Source organism: Gavia stellata, chromosome 13 (genome assembly GCF_030936135.1).
Source record: "Gavia stellata isolate bGavSte3 chromosome 13, bGavSte3.hap2, whole genome shotgun sequence".
In the NCBI taxonomy this organism is placed as follows: Eukaryota; Metazoa; Chordata; class Aves; order Gaviiformes; family Gaviidae; genus Gavia; species Gavia stellata.
Window position 1 is genome coordinate 16,804,171 of NC_082606.1, and position 17,375 is coordinate 16,821,545.

At 43.7% G+C, this 17,375-nt stretch overlaps 1 protein-coding gene across 1 annotated transcript in view; it reads right to left on the minus strand.

Moving 5' to 3' along the window:
• AGBL1 (AGBL carboxypeptidase 1) overlaps positions 1-17,375 on the minus strand; it is a 267,046-nt gene that overhangs the window by 166,597 nt on the left and 83,074 nt on the right. The window contains exon 18 of the mRNA XM_059824130.1: positions 6,845-7,025. Within this exon, the coding sequence (XP_059680113.1) occupies positions 6,845-7,025 (181 nt within the window). The remainder of the gene's footprint in view (positions 1-6,844; positions 7,026-17,375) is intronic.

Genomic DNA, 17,375 nt, shown 5'->3' on the forward strand with positions numbered 1-17,375 from the left:
ACTGTCCCATATTTTATCATCTTGTGTTGTGCATGCACTAGCCACATTTGCTACCCTAAGCTCCCAAATCCATAAACCTCTGCTAAGGGGGATCTTGTAAGGTTGTCAAGAGCAACAAGGCTACTTGCCTTGAAGAGGTGGAGGTGGTCTCCACCCATTTCAAATGAGCCCCATTTCAGTAAAAAAGTAAAACGGCAGACAGGCACCCTTCAGGCTGGCCTACCGAGGAGAAGACCAAGCTGCCCAACAAGAAGTGCTCATTCACCATCTCTACTTCCCCACCAGAGCAGGATCACTGCCCTCTTAGTGGAGGGCAACAGAGGCAACGTCTGAGGCAGCAGAGAAGCAAATAGCTGAGAAAGCTTCTACTCTGCTTGGGGAAAGTCAGCCAACAGTTCATATGCGCTTCCCAGAGTCACATACCAAGCCAGTACAGATGCTCCCAGAACTGGCGTTTTCATCCCCTCTGAGGTCCTGAGGAAAGTATCAGTGCACGCAAATATGCCACTTTACAACGTGCAACTTGGAGAACAGCCATTATAAATGAGTAAGGGTTGAGTCTCTTACAAAATGATCTTTTACCCAAGTATACCTTGGCTTCCACATACTTCTACCCAACTACATGGCATGCTGGTGCCTATTTAGATGCAAGATTTCTGAAGACAACATGGGGGACAGACTCATACAGCACCTGCCAAAGAACAGCAGCACACTAATCCTGTAGTACCTCTCTCTCCTAGAGACAAACTCTCCCACTGCATTAATCAATGACAGAGTTCAAAACCACTCCTTTCCCAGCCTTCCCACATCTCTGCACTCTCCTTAGAGAAACACATACATCATAGATTAGCTAGTTTGGAGAAAGCCTTTGGAGTGTGTTTGCGGAGAGCACAGCACCAATTTGGCTATGCAAGGCTAGATTCTGAGAATTAAACTCCTCTTCAATCCTCTGACCACAGAGAAGCAATAAAGAGAAGGAGGGGGAGGAAAGAAGGGATGTCTGCAGTTGTACAGCTTTGTGTGACATCACCTCAAGATTTAATCCTTGAGGATGCAGTTCTGGATCATAAACTGACTCCTTAGACTGGCCATTAGCGTTTTTCCCTGTCTCTGAGCAGTTCTGCCTCTTATTGTCTGAAGAACACAAAGTCTCAATGTAGGAGAGTAAGCACTAATATAGGAGAGAGAAAAGCCATATATACAAATAGTGCATTTTGAGTATAGAGACAAACATGCTTCTGTTCCCCCTCTTAAGAGCATCCTTCAAAAAACAAACAACCAGTCTCCAAAGAATAAGTGCAAAAAATGAGCACACTCATTTTTCGCTTTGTAACTTTTCAGAGTGTGCAGAGGAAACCTGGTCTAGAAGGGATTCTAGTGGACATATCTACCTCTCTATTTCAGTAATTGTCAAAGAGATAAAGCTTTTCTCTGCTGAATTTGAGGAGGTAATGAACAAAGCCCCATAAGTAAAACAGGATAGAATGAACAGCCTAAATAAAGTGCGAGCAAATATCAATGGAGAGACAAGAAACCCAGAACCTCACCTGCCTTACCTCTGAGCACCAGAAAAGCTTACTCGGCCTGTGTCGTGGGAGGGCAGGTGCAGGAGGGAACAGTGTGTTTTTAAACCAGATAAAGAATAGTCCATGGCTGTAATCCAAAATGCAAATCAGGATTTCCTCTTCCTAACTGCTACTATGGTTACCCCATGGCTTTGAAGAAATCATGCAGCTTCCAAAAAATTCATCCTCCTTTACCAAAAAAAGACTCACCAGCTCTGATCTCCACCAATTGGTTCAATTCATTTATAAAATGCATCAAGTTCTTTTCATTGAAAAGCTTCTTTGATTCAATAGGAGGGAGGGGAGAGTGAGAAAAGGGCAGACGGAAGAGAAGAAAGAGGAGACGTTGAAAGGAGTAAAGGAAGAGGAAGAAGGTGGCAATGTAGAAGTGAGACATGAACTAAACAGAGAACTGATATTGGCCAGTTAGGTATTTGTCAGAGGGAAGAGAATTTCTGAATACACAAAATACGTAGACGCTCCATGAGCAGTCTGCACGTGAAGAATTTTTTAAAACAAAATCACTTCCCCAGGAGCTTCGGCTTCTTGCTTGATCAATGATCTTGCAAGGCCTATCATTTTTGATTTAACACTTCTGGGAACTGGGGGAAAAAAAACCCTCATCAAACAGGCACAGTTGGCAAGCATCGAGTATTAGCATTTGGCATCATTTATTACTCCTGTTTATGGTGATATAAATTAGGTTATACTGATATAATTAATAACCCTAAATTTAGGTGTAATAAATAGCAATATTTATCTAGAACTGCAGTGTCTGGAGAAGTCCAGCCAAAACCACAAAATGTTGACTACTATGTTGTGACTGTGAGCACGGGCGTGGGAGTGCCAGGCGCGTGTGTGTGTATGGCACGCGGGTCTGAGCAGATGCTGGGGAACAGCTGTATGAGCAGGCTGCTGACAGGAGGACGCACAGCAGGTACACACAGAAGACAGCATACGAGCACATCACGAGTTAGCACGCAACTGCACAGGCGTGCGTGAGCACACGCACAACTCGATGCTCAAATGGGTGATAATGAGTTTATGTGGAACAGCGGGGACAGCAAACGGTGTTCTGTTTCTTTATAAAACTCTCTTTTTGTGCTGCTGTAATTAAGGTTTTTACAAGTTCCCTTACTGAACCCTGTTTTCAGGATTTTACACAACTGTGACTATAGTTGATCTAGTTTCAGGGTGCAAAGATTCCACTCGAGCAGATTAACTTTTTTTTAAGCAATCCAAAAAGTTTCACAAAAGGCTACTCTGCACCATTCCTCATAAATCTAGAGTTTTCAGAGAACAATATTTTCCACCTTCTACAAGTTAAAAACAAGCTTAATAGTTAAAACAGTAGTAGATCTAGATAGGGAGCATTTTCTCTTCAATGTGCATAGTTCAGTCTTCATTTCAAACTGTTCAAAGGTTGTGATATATCATTAACTCATTCTCTAAGGTAGAAAACTCAGCCAAAAGGAGGGGGCAATGACCAAAGTGTCATAGTCCATCAGTAGTAGAGCCAGGAACAAAGCACAGGTCTCTTGCTCAGCCACTGCATTTTATATGACTTTCCTAATGAAAGTGATACTCTTCTTCATGGATTCTCCTATACTTAATGGAGGAAAGCTTTAAAAGGAATTAATCTATTTTACTAAAATTTAGTTTAAAAAGAGGATAGAGGTATGGGTAAAGGTAGTGAGCCAAAAGACCAAATAACACTTACTACTTTGGATTCTCACAGAACAACTGCAAAATAAAGTCAGGCTGCAAGGATGCTTTCTGTTAAGTAGTTTAATACAGCTGTCACTTCAGACTGACCTACACTACTGGTCTTGAGATTAAGACTATTTTTTCCTTGTAATTTATATGGAAAGAAACAAAATTAAAACATACAAATAACCGTATCAGGTCAGACCACAGGTCTATACAAGGCTGCCAGCATTGGTCAAAAGCCAGCGTCTGGCAGAAATTGCAAGATGAACTTTATGAAAAGCAGTGTCTATTATTTTAAAATATATAGCCATTATCAGATCAGCTGAATATTATTTGACAAACCCTACATCTGAATGCTGTTCAGGATGGAGCTGAACAATCAGCCACACACAGCAACACAATTGCTCACCAGTTGTCTCTGGACTGAACAAAGTCAAATTAGCTGCAATATTTGGCAGTATATTTTTACGTGATGACAACCCCACTCGTACATGCACACTTGCATCACCACTACCTTCATTTAGCATCAGTGACAGGGCTGCAAGTCTCTCCATTGCTGACAGACAGGAACAGATTCTCAGAGCACTGACTGAAGTGAAAGGGCGGGTGGAGAGCTGCTTCCCAGCTCAGCCACACGCAGCCCGAGTATAATCGCATTACTGCAGTCCTATATGTGTTAGAGGAACATTCTCCGCATGTAACTTTCAGATCACATTAACCAAAGCAAATACCAAGGCCCTGATCCTCTCATTGCTGCACAAGGCTCCCAAAGGGTGATCCTGCAGTACCCTGCTGGGATGAGCACTCTTCCACGGAGCTGCGCCTGTGGCAGGAAGCCAGCTGGGGAAGGGGCACAGCTGGGCTGCTGGAAGAAATCCTTTGTAACCGGGCACTGGCATTCATCTCTGTGACAGGCAGGGAGGCGTTATGCACACCCCATCACACAGGGCTGGGGAGGAGGGAGAGTAAAGAGATTCAAAGAACTATCAACATAAAAGAATCCAACTCTTTCTTAAATAAAGATACTGAGATACCAAGACAAAAGCAACAGAGGCACCGAAACAGAAGAAATCCTTCTTTCACAGTAAGGCATAAGATCGCTGGTTACCACATGTAGGTATTCCCAGTGTCCAGCACAGAGACAACACACTTGTTGGCCTGCATAGTGGATTTGATGCATTCAGTATATCCAGTCCTCACGGGGGGTAGGTGTGAGAGCACAATAATTTGTAAAAAACTAGAAAAGAACAGCAGGTTGGGATGTTGGCAGAGGGAATGCCAGGCACTCCAGCAGTCTGTTCAGGAACACCTGGTGGGACTTCCACAATAGGGATTATGAATCCCAGAGCAAACAAGTCGCTTCTTGAAATGGATTGTGAAATGGGTTTTAGAGATGTAAAAAATATTTAGCAAATATCTTCTTACAAGTACTATGGTTGATGATGGGCTATAGACCAGCTTCCTCAGAAAAGTTTCCCTTGTAACGCTAACTTGAAAGATAACAGAATTGACTAGAGTATTTAAACTTGGACAAGGTGAAACATTAAGAAGTCAAATAAATCTGCATGTGCACATATAGACATTAGGAGCCTAAAAGATATTTGCCTTCTCCAACGTGCATTATCTCCAGCAAACCACCAGCAAACCTGAGGTCCAGAACAGAAGCATTTCTTTAAGTGTAGGAGGACTCAGGTCTACTAAAAAAGCACATGGGAAAAAACCAAGAAGAATATCTGGGCCACAGGAATCTTCACAGAATAAAAGTATTGAAATTAAAAGCATAAAGGAATGGTTCTCTCCCTTCCCCAGGCCTCATGATCAGTAACAGAGCCATGGCCACGTCCCTGTTCCCCTGCTCCTATCCCACATGTAAGGCTTACCGAACTTTTTCACTCATCACCAGATTTAACTACAGTTTAAGGTCATCTACACCAGGGAAGGCAAAACACCTTCCCGCGTGGCACGAGCTCAGGCAGTACACTTCATCCAGGTGTCACTGAGAGCCACGTCCTCCCTCCTGAGGGCCCCTTCTCTGCTACACTCACTCCTGACAGCTGGAGAAAAAAGGTCAGACATTCCCTCCAGTCCTCCATCTGCTGGAAACTTTAATTAAGTGCAGTGAAAAGGAAAAAAAGAAAGGGGGGGGAAAAAAGCCACAACCTTTCTTTTTTTCGCTTCTGCTGTCTGGAAGGATCAAGGAAGCATTTGGTGCCAGCAGAGGTTTCGAATACTCTGGGGCAGTATCCAGCTACTCTGAACAGTCCTCCCAGACTACTGATACGCTCAAGTCCTGGGGAGCGTAGCAGCACAAAAGCTATGACTGTTCATAGTCACAGACTAGAGACCGTCAGAAAAGCCCAGGCTGCTCTCTGCTGAACCCATTGCCCCAAACTGAAATGAATTCTTTAAGAACCAAACAAACTCAACTCAGTTGTTGCTCAGGATTGTTTTTCTGTTTCTGCAGCACTCAATCTTTACACCCTGACCCAAAAGCAGATGGGAGAACATAGCTGAAAAAAGTTGTTCCTCTACTATTTGCTATGTGTTTCAGTGCTTGTCTAAGCCCATCTTTCAGCTTCAAGATTTGTCATGTGTTCCACTGCAACAAGCCAGGAGACACAGTTGTTACCAAAGCCTGCAAGCCCTTATCACCAGGGTCAAAATGCACAACTCACCAGCTACCGGTGGGATGTGACCATAATGTCCTCCCGCTGCACCTGAGACACGACTGACAGTTATTAACTTACAGCCACTCCACAAACACCCAATGAAGTGAACAAACTCCACTGTCCGCAGAGACACTGGAGATTTTTTCCAGCAACGTGCAAGCCTACATTATCTTAGTGCACTCTTTAAGCCTTCAAAGGGAATTCCTCTTTCACTGGCTACACAGCAATATTTATTTCATGTTAACATATTAGGAGCAGAGTTGTACTTTTTCCAATCATTCACAGAGAGGGAAGACAAGTTAGCGTGGGTGGGCAGGGATGATGTAAAGGCAAAGAATGCAAAAAGCAATCAGTATTTTCCAAGCTCAGTTTCAATATCTCTTAGGAAACATGTGGGAGGAAAGATTGAAAAGGAGGTGGGAGAAGGAGGGAGCTTCACTATATGGAAATATTTCCATGAAAATGTGAGAATTTAACAGATCCTTACCCATCTTCCCCACCACCAGGCTATGCAAAGCATTAATTAAAACCAGTTATTTCCAAGCATATCAGTCTTGCAGGTGAAGTCTGCCCTGCTGATTTAGCAGAATAGATAGATCTCCATTTAGCAAGAAAGATCCAGTTTCTCTGGCACCACGAATACTCCCATCTAGGCAGCTGAGAAGTCTTATGGCCACACGCAGTACCGAATTACGGAAGCTGACAAATATAAGACAGCACACTGGACTACGCCAGAAAGTCACATTTTCCATACAGGATTGATAACAGGATGAATAAAACACAAGGTAAAGGGAATTCTCCTGACCCAAAACATTGAAGACGAGACCTGCTAGATGCACAGGGGTAAAGCCTGCAGACAAACCCAGCAAAACTCCAGAGTAAGTACATGTCACAACTCACTTGCCATTGATGACTCCATCAGGATTAAGCATGGGGACAATCTTGAAAATGAAACATTTCCGCAGGAGATCAGCAATGGGATCGCTGCTCACAAGGAACTCCAGGGTCCCCTTCATTACCCAGCTGGCATTGCTTTCACCAGGGTGAACACGGGCCGTTAGAAATACATAAGGACGATTGTCTGTAAAATAAAGCAGAAAAAACCTAGACAGGACTTTACTTTGAATACTACCTTCACAAGTAGTTTTTATTCCTTTTTAATTGAGATAACAACCCAAGATGTATTTGGGGGAAAATACATCCCTAAATAGTCCAGGCATTTCCTGAAGGTGCTGTTTGCCAATTGATCCCAGGCTTAGTCCTCAGAACCAGCATGTGCTAGTTTCATCCCTACCCCTTTTTCTTGTTTATTCTACGATACCTTACAGATATTTACATTACTATTATTAGAGGGCATTTTGCATGTGCAGATTATTGCCTTTCAAAATGGTACCAGCATACTTTCTGGCAATTCTTGAAATTTGACCCTATCAAACTTCACTAAGGTCTAAAAGGCAGCTGGAAATTATTTAATTTCTAAGACCCTGCTCCAGTTTCAGTATTTCACCACTAACAGTCGGGAACTTTCCAAATCTCTAAGCAGATCTGTTGACCCGTAAGGGCTCCAAGGACATGCAAGCTGTCTGATCTCTGGCAGTAATCTGTGTTGTAGTGTTAGAATCATAACTAATGAAGTTAAACTGATATAATTAAAGAAAATACATTAATATGTTCCCCAGATAAGCTCCAGAGGTAGAGTACTCAAAACTAACCATCATTTCATATCCGTCCAACAAAAGGTAGAGATAACAGTGTGTATCGCTAAGACAGGCTGTTACTTTTGGTTGAAAGACGGTTTTCAGTTCCGTATGATATAGACTCACACTCAGATTTGCAAAGCTGATTTTCAGAAGTTGCAACTAGAAGAGTTCAGCTGTTTCTAGCAATACGCTTGGCATGAGAGACATAAGCTGTGGGAATTTGGGGGAAGGGAGAGGGTTGCTTTTTTAAAAAAAAATAAAAATAATAAAAATCTTACTAAACAGTCCATTGATAAGCTCTACGGAACCTGTTTCAAAGTAACAACTTGAGAAAAAGTTTCCTTGTTATCAGATATGTTATTTGCTGTTCCTGTGAAAAAGCACCCACATTTGGTCTAGTTGTAAGTCTCCAAAAACTCTCAGTATACATATGCTTAGAAAAGACCAAGTTTGACAGCAGATTCTTTGAAAATCCCATCTGTGCTGAGCATACTCCACGGATGGGCCAAGGAAACAGGAGAAGGCAGAGGGAGACACCTGCCAGGCACAGAAAATAAAGGGAAAGGACAAAGCAATTATCTGTCTTAAAATGATCCTTTTGTGAGCATTCACAATCTCAGGCCATTGTCACAAGTCAACTGAACAGATTTACTTTAGTGGAAACCATTATCTGCCAGGGCATCACAACACCACCAGGATAGGTTTGTCCTGCTCTATTGGGCAACGTCAGAGCTCAGGCTCTGTTCCCTTGCGTGAATTGAGGGACCCCAACTGACAGGCTTGGGAGTGGTAACAGGACAGAAAACAAACCAAAGGCATTAGCTGAGCGCCCATATAAACAAATGCTGAAGTAGCAAGCTGTATGCCTTTGCCCTTAGCTCCCAAAGCTGCCCTTCAGTTTCCAAACACTTTACAAATCATTAATCAATTAACATTAAATAAGGAGGTAAAACACCATGCTGAAAAATATAGATGTTAAAGAGCTGTTTAGTGATTTGTCCGACAAAGCAAAGGCTGTATCTGAGCTAAGAATACAGGTGAAATTTCTCATTTCACAGTCAAAGAACAAATAAGCACTAACTCTTCTCCTTAACTGTGTATTCTGTACAGTTCTGCTCCATATGTGCATTACAGTACAATTTAGTTACACCTTTCAGGGATGCAGACTCAGATTTAGAAACAATCCCCCTCCACACCTCCCCACTTCCATGCCTTCCTCTGAAGCAGTTGGTGGGGACTAGAAGAGTGAACTGCATTCTCAGCTCAAAGAGCTCATACAGAGCAATCACATTCTGCTCCAGTAAAGCAACTGGAACTCTGTTTCTAAATAGCCATATATTAGTCTTTTATCATCCTTACATTACCTTACTGTGAGGTTAGTATAGTTTGATCAATGTGTATAGCTAAGTTGCTTAGGCACTTTAGGATTGCAAAAGATTCCTTTAGTTCCTGCAGAACCACACGCCATTCCGATTTTTTTTCCCCAAAATTAGAGTACACAATTTCTGCACTGCTCCAGCTAGTTGTGATTACAGTCTACCTTAGTAATGCTTTAAAATAGCAACAAGCTTTCATGAAGACATCAGCTGCATTTTGCCATTTCCAAACATTTTCTTCTTTCTCCCATCACCATGATTTAGTGCTGTTTTGCAGGCTCATTGCCGAGCTAAACTTATGGGACTGTGCTGTGTAGCTGAGAATGAGGCTCTTGAGGACTCCTAATGGACAACAGCTGTAAATAGCACAAAGCAAAATAAAACGCGTTCTCTTTTGCTGTATTGATGAATACAGCTTTAACAACTCATCTCTTCTGTATATTGGGAAAGAGCACAGCATCTTAATTGAGAGGTTCTTTCCTCAGTCAAAATAAGAAAAAAACCCAAACTCTAAGCAAGGGCTTTCTCATCTCAGAAACCCAGGAAAGTTTGCCATAATTCTGCTAATTGCAAATAGCATGGGACTGGCAGAGCCCCCAGTTCTGATCAGCCTTGAGAGGAAGAACAAAGTCAAGCTTGTCTTACTTAGATTCAATGTCAGAAAAGCTTCTGGAGTTTCCAGATCTTAAAGCCTAGGAAATGTGGGGGGGCAGGAAGAGACCAGACAGAGATCATCTACACTGTTTCCCTGCGGGCGACAACGGAGGGGCCCATAGCCTGTAGGTCCAGCCAAGGAAGTCTCTCTATTCCAGTTAAAGCTTCCTTTAGAAGCTCCTCTCCTGACAAACACATGCACAGCTCTGACATCCCATCCACAAGAGAGCCATTACAAAGGTACGTACCAGCAGGCAAACCATAGAGCTTGTTAACTAACTGCCTGTTCCCTTCACGGAAGCCATCACAGCTAAATCCCATACCCAAATGCTGCGGTCCCCCAGGCTGCACCCAGTGTGAAGACTAACGAAGCAGCAAATAGAGCAAAGAGCTGATGACATGGCCATAAAACTTGCTACCCTCGAAACACCTGGGAAACAAAGATTTAACTCTGTGGCAGGCAGGAGTCACTCAATCCTATGCTTTACAGCATATCCAGTTACTTGTCTGCCTTGAAATTGTGATAACTGTGATAAACATTACAGCTCATGAAGGCAGTGGACAGCAGCACTGGCCAGCCATACTCAGCACTCCAACTGACTTCAGATCAGCCGCTTCACTTCATTCCTGACTTCCAACATCCCCATGACCGCAGTCCTGACCAGACCACCACAGTACTACCCAGCATAGCTTACTGGTTTAAACTGTTGCCCGGCTGCCCTTCCTTTGTGATATTTCAGAGCCCCTTGTGCCTACCTCCTGTGCCTCACCAAACCTATCTTCAAGACGCACAACCACAAATTTTCTCATATATCTCCTCCCAGGCCCAGGACAGAGCTTGAGTCTTCAAAATCCTCAGGCCAACACTTAAGCAAAATCCTCCCCAAGTTCTGGGGAAGCTGCCAGAAAGCTCAGGTTAGCCATTTATCTCTGCAAAGCCCACATGACACATAACCTTCTCTGGGAATGTAAATAATAAAAGAAAGCAGAGGAACCTTTTCACGCTACATAAAGCCTTATCCAACAGATCACATCTGGTTACACTGTGTTACATTTCGACATGCCCAGAATATAACGTGGCACCAACAATACCTGAGGTGAGAGATTAAAGCATCACCAATTCCTCTTACAAAACTCTGAGCAAAAACCCTTTGAATAATAATTCTACTCATGTATCACCTAACTTCCCATCTCCCCTTCTCTTCACTCATTTTGGATACATGCATGAAAATACAAGCTTTGCTCTTCCAGTACTACTAACTTGCTGCTTATTATAAGAATCCTCCTCTAGCCATGTCATCACCAAGGTTCACTAAGAGGTGACTTTGATGTCACTAATCATGACATCAGTTGGGGAAGGAGCAGCCTGAAAGAAATGAACAAAACCCCATTAACACAGCAGTGCCCCTCATCAAGAGGAGCACAGAAAGGAAATGAAATGCAGTTCTAAACGCCCTGACCTAGGCTGACGTTCTAAATTATTTCAAGCTGAGATTTGAGCCATGCCATTTGTAAAGGGACAGGGCATTGATACAACACAGGGCTGGGATTTTGTAAGGAGTCAAAAGGAATTATACGCACAGCATGTGAGAAATTCAACCTAGATCCAGGTCTTGACTGGAATTTTTTTGGCTGTGCTTTTGCATACCTCTCTTCCCTTTACCCCAGGGACATTAAGACACAGAATTATTTTTTTTCCCTTATGCCTAAATACAGCATGACTTTATCATGAGCGTTACACAAATCAAAGGGTCAAGTTTACCCCAGGACATAGTAGACAGAAACCAAGAAAGCTAAACTCTCCTTTTCAACTTAATTAGCTGCAGCCACTACAGGGTATTCTGTGAGTCAAATGATGGGTAAACAGGAGCACCATCACATAGCTCTTCCATGCATGCCACGGCTGCATCCTGTCCTGGATACATCTGATATGCCCAAGGCTGCATAGTTACGCAAAGCCAGAGAGAAGACGGGATATGGTATGATGTACAATGAATATATTAAAGTATGTTTGTAAAAAGCATCAGATACTGAGATCACAGAAAACATGAGACTGATCTGAGGCAGAATCTGTGTCAGCCACTTTACTCCCCTCCTAAAACTTTTCCTCTAGTTGTCAGTCTTTCAATTGCCTTAAGACAAAACAGTTCTTTCTTCCTCATCTCCCCCCACCCCAACATTGCTGTCTCCTTGCTGACCCTGCTTTTGGCTAAATGCTCCAAAAGCAGACACATCTCAAGACAAAGGCAAAATACACAGTCTGGCAGGACCAGCTGTTGTTTTCCAGAATTATCAATGAGCTAATTCCTTCCTTTCTTAAATAGGTCTATATTATATGTATTGTTACCTTTAACTATAGCAAAGAAGTGAACATTACAAATTGCCTCAGCTGCCTGTTCTCCACCTTCATAGGTTGGTGGGGGAGTTTCAGGCTCCAAGTTGCTTGGCAACCTCCTTTTGTGCATGTGTTTCATGAATTCATTCACCTCTGAATCAGAGATGATCAGGGAGCTGAATATGGGTACAAACTGCCTAGCCTTGGTGCTACTTGACAACCTACTACCACCATTTTTAAATCCAGGAAATTGATAAGCAAGTTGTCAAGTCCGTTTTGGGGCAGACTACAAAATCCCAAGCTCTGAAGTGAGCAGGAACCACTACTATTATTTAGTGTGACCTTCTGTACAACTGAAGCCAAAGGAAACCCACATGAACTAATTCCTGTTCAAATCAAAGCATACCTCTTGCGGAAGACTGGGGAACAACCGAATCTTATTTTCATAACTGGCACTCATGGAAAAGCTACCGTAACCCTTTGCAAATTGTTTCAGTTTATAACTAACATCCCCACCTTAAGCGTGCGCATCTGATTTAGTCTAGCTGGAACTTCCATTCGCTACATTACAGTCCATTTTTGGATATGCCAACTCGACAGTCCCTGGCACATCCCACCTCGCTCTGCACATCCTCCGAGTTTCTCGGATAATATCAAGCTTCAAAATTGAAATCATGTAGCTGTTATAGTGCAGCTACCTTATTACCCTGCGGACAGGCAAGTTACCTTGCATTTACTTCCTCCTGGAGCTGCACCACTAAGCAGAGGAGCTCCTCTACCTGGGCACACCTCCCACAGCTGTACTCCCTTTCTACCCTCCAGTACCGGCATAAGAGCAGGGAACACCCTGCGGCTCGGCACCTGGGTGGCAGCGTGTTCCCACCAGAGCTCTGTCTGCGGAGCTGCGTCAGTCAGGGCGGGTGTAGAGTTTAGAGAGGACATGGCCTACTGCTGGTTGGATACCACTGAATCACAGAATCATTAAGGTTGGAAAAGACCTGTAAGATCATCAAGTCCAACCATCAACCAACACCACGCCCATTAAGCCATGTCCCACAGTGCCCGTCCACACATTCCTTGAACACCTCCAGGGATGGTGACTCCACCACCTCCCTGGGCAGCCTGTTCCAGTGCTTCAGAACTCTCTCAATAAAGAAATTTTTCCCAACATCCAGCCTAAACCTCCCCTGGCGCAACTTGAGGCCATTTCCTCTTGTCCTGTCACTAGTCACTTGGGAGAAGAGACCAACACCCACCTCTCTGCAACCGCCTTTCAGGCAATAGTAGAAAGTGATAAGGTCTCCCCTCAGCCTCCTCTTCTCCAGACTGAACAACCCCAGTTCCCTCAGCCACTCCTCATCAGACTTGTGCTCCAGACCCCTCACCAGCTTCGTCGCCCTTCTCTGGACACACTCCAGCACCTCAATGTCCTTCTTGTAGTGAGGGGCCCAAAACTGAACACAGTATTCGAGGAGTGGCCTCACCAGAGCCGAGTACAGGGGCACGATCACCTCCCTACTCCTGCTGGCCACACTATTTCTGATACAGGCCAGGATGCTCCCTGGTCGAGCTCGCAGAGTTAGAGAGCCCTCCCTGTGCCAACTGCCACACCATGCCATGTTTGCCCACCATGGTCGCTTCTGCTCCGCAGGGTTTCTTTTATAGCAGGGGTAAGGGGTAATGGCTCAGCTGCCATTTCTCCTGGCACCGCCCAGGTCTCCTCAGCCGATATCATGAGAGCTGTGGACTCCCAGCGGGTGTCTCCGCTCCCCTGAGGTTCCCCCGGTTAAGGAAACCCCGCTGTACACTGCGCTGGAGCGCTTCACTGCAGATCGTGCAGGCACCGGGGCTGCTCGCCTCAGCGACTGAGTGTACACCGCATTTAGATCTCCCGCCATCACTCCTGACCCTGCCCAGGTCTCGTCAGCTGCTCTCGCACGCGCTGCGGGCTCCCGGCGGATCTCGCCGCTCCCCTCAGCCAGATTCCAAGGGAATAAAAATCAAGATGGGGGACAGCTGGTTAGGAAGAAGTACTGCCAAGAACAATCAGGGGATTATAGCAGATGAGTTAGTGATGCAAAGCAGTTCTAAAAGTGGCAGCTCTCCTGGGACGTACGAACAGGCAACTGTCACAAGGAGACGAGGAACATGGTTACTTCACTCTGCTCAACCCAGTGAACAAAAACAACTAGCTGGAGTGCTGTGCCCACTGCGGGCCACCATAGTTTAAAAATTAATGTGATGAAAACTGGAGAAGAGGTCATTAAGACAGATAAAAGGTTCGGAAGTCATAGCTTATAAAGAAAAACTAGAGAAAATGGGTTTTGAACTCAGAAACAAAAGATGAACAGCAATGAAGGAGATAACTTTTAAATTGCAAAAGGCTGCTACAAAAAGATAGCAATCAGTTATTCTCACTGTCCACTGGGACTAGGTGGCATAAAAAGAAATGCAAGTTGTTGTCTATCAGCTAAGCCAATCTATAGTGACTTGACTACCTTCACTGGTGTGCCCACATATTTGTGCTACCTTCTGCTAGGTCCTTGTTCATGAAGTCCTGCATCAAGTCACTCTACTACGGTGCCCAGAACAGTGTCAGTATGAGGCCTACAGCCACACAGGTCATTCTAGCTAACCCTTTAGCAATTTGGTCCAAGATTCTGCTCTAGTCCTCTGGAATTACCTCCGTGTTCTGAGAGCTGCTGGAATCACTATTCCAGTCCACAGGGCACCTCAGCCATCTCCTTTGATGCAAGATATCTCCTTACTACTTAATATTAGCCACTTTAAAATAGGTTAAACATTAGCCACTAATTAGCAACTAATCAGAAATATTTCATCATCATGATCTTTTGACATAATTTGGTCTTATTCCCACATACAGATCAGAGATATTTATGGAAAGTTCTGTCTTGCCTGCTCTGTTAGTGACAGTCCTACCACCTTAAGCTTGGAGTAATATAATTACTGGGATTCTTTTTATTAGTAATTATCGTCCAAAGCCCCTCTACCGTTCTTCAGTCTACTGGTTCTCAGCTTCTGCATATGCACCCTTTGAAAGGGGTGAGAAGCAAACACTGAGATCAGTTCCAAGAGTCCTCCCAACAGATTGTCTAGCTAGCTGATGTAAGAAGCTCCAGATTATCTGTCAAAGGCAGGCAAGGATCTATCATCCCCTGCTTCTGTAACACACACATTACAGCCTTAATTTGTTCTATGGCAGCAGGCAATTTCAGATACTCAAGTATTTCGTGCTGCCACAGCCTGACCATCAATCCGTATGTTTTTCAGCCAGCATGGGAAAAACGTAGATTGCCTTGCAGAGATGCAAGGCCTCTGAGAGATGGCAAGTAGTAAAAAAGAAGTATTTTCAAGTTATGTACATATGACTTTTACCTTCTGGGTTTTTCGTACAAAGATAACGCCACCAGCCTGAGAATAACCAGTCAGTGAATGCTCAGACTGGAAGACACTGGAACAGAGATCCATGAAAACAAGACTATACAGTGTTCTCATTCAGTATGATTAGAGAAGTGGCAGCATTGCCCTAAACTGTCCTGGGCCTAAAAGAAGGTGTGGGCAGGAGATAAGTGCAGCAGAGACCCGCAGGATAACTGCTGTACAGGCAGAGTGCAGAGATCCATACAGCTATGAAATCCATGGGCTCTTTTCCGAGAGAAGGATTTCATCTGAAATGAAATCAGGCAGGAGGAGCAGACTGAAAAAGCTTCCATTGTCATAAAAATATCTCCCTGGGTAATCCACAGTGATGGAAAAAGGAAACTCTGATAATTTATGTGACAGTTTAATGGGATTTTGGTGACACATTATACTTTAGAAAGAATTTGCCCAAATAGGACAGACAGAACTTTAATAAGTCTTCAGCTCCAAAACAGCAATATTTTCACCCTTTACTTTTACATTTCATTCTATATATCCGGTACTCACTCACACCCTATCTATCTCATTTGCAAGCCACATTTCAACACTGTAAGAACAACAACCCTGCACTTTCTAGTTACGTCCCTAGCCAGAGAGAACCCAGTGTCTGATCCCTGAAGGGATCAAGCTGACTTTGCACCTAGAGGGGAGAGCATCACCGAGCTGTGAATTCTAAGGCATGAGCTGCCCTCTGGTCGCGTCCCCAGCTCTGTGGATGGCATTAATAACTTCTCCGCAGAAATGAAGGGCAGCAGATGGACAGTCTGCAGCAGGAATTGCTTGCAGAGGGGACGCCCCCAGAGCACACTCCGGGAGTAAATGGCTTTCACACTGTGAGCGATGCCTCAACCCACATCTCCCACTTATGAGAGATACAGCCTTTACCCCAGTGTAATACCCCATGCCCTTCACTGCCATTGCTTTGAGAACAGGCACAGCAGCAAGAGGAATTGCTTAGAGTACTAAACCAGGGTGAAGCCAGGGTTAATGGGATGAAACTTCACAAAGGAACATTTAGGCTGACTATCAGTGAGTTATATTGAAGAGTCTCCCCTGTGGAGAGGTAGAAGTTAACATTAAAACCACATTGCCCAGAGCACAAGAAGCCATTCTGTACGGAACGATCTTGCAGTAGGCTGGGGACAGAAATAACCCAACAGGCATTTGTTTTCTTTACTAATTTCGATGGATCCAGTCCCAAAGCCCTTATTTTTCTGAAAAATCTCCTTCAGAGAATCTAGGCAGGAGAGGAACAGTAAAAAGTTGTGTGAAGATCTCAATGTTTTGTCCAGTCTTTCTGTGACTGCAGCAGGCTAAGATCAACTTAGGACCTGCACTGGGGCCTGTTAGCCCTAAAATGGGCATGGAAAATGAAGCACCTGTCAGTGTTTCTTCCACCACTTAGAATAATAACCAAATTTAACAGGAAAATAAGCTATCTGTTGTGTAGACCTTCAAGCAGTTCTGTGCTACAAAAGACATATTCTGTAGTAAAGAGCTTTTTGTCCATAAACTGTGTATACAGAACAGAGATTTAAAACCTACCTAATGCCACCTACAGCATAAAGCAATGTTCATTCTTAAACATGTGTTGTGCCTTTAAGAGGCACAGATCCATCTCTGCCTCTGACATGAGGTCTTCCTCAGGGAATGAGTTGTAAGAAATAAAATATATTAAAAGGAAGTGCAATCAGAGCCTCTCATTATCAAAGGGATAAAATATCAGGTTTTGTCAAGATAAAAAGCATCACAGATTGGCTCTGAAGGGAAAAATTAAATTCTTTGTCTTCACTTGATTTGATATTTATCACTCCATTGCTCCAGAAATATCCTGGCAGGGAATTTTTCTTAAAAATATTATCCTGTATTTCTCCTGCAGTAAGCAAGGTAGGAGAGTTTTAACTCATGTGTTTTGTTACATATTA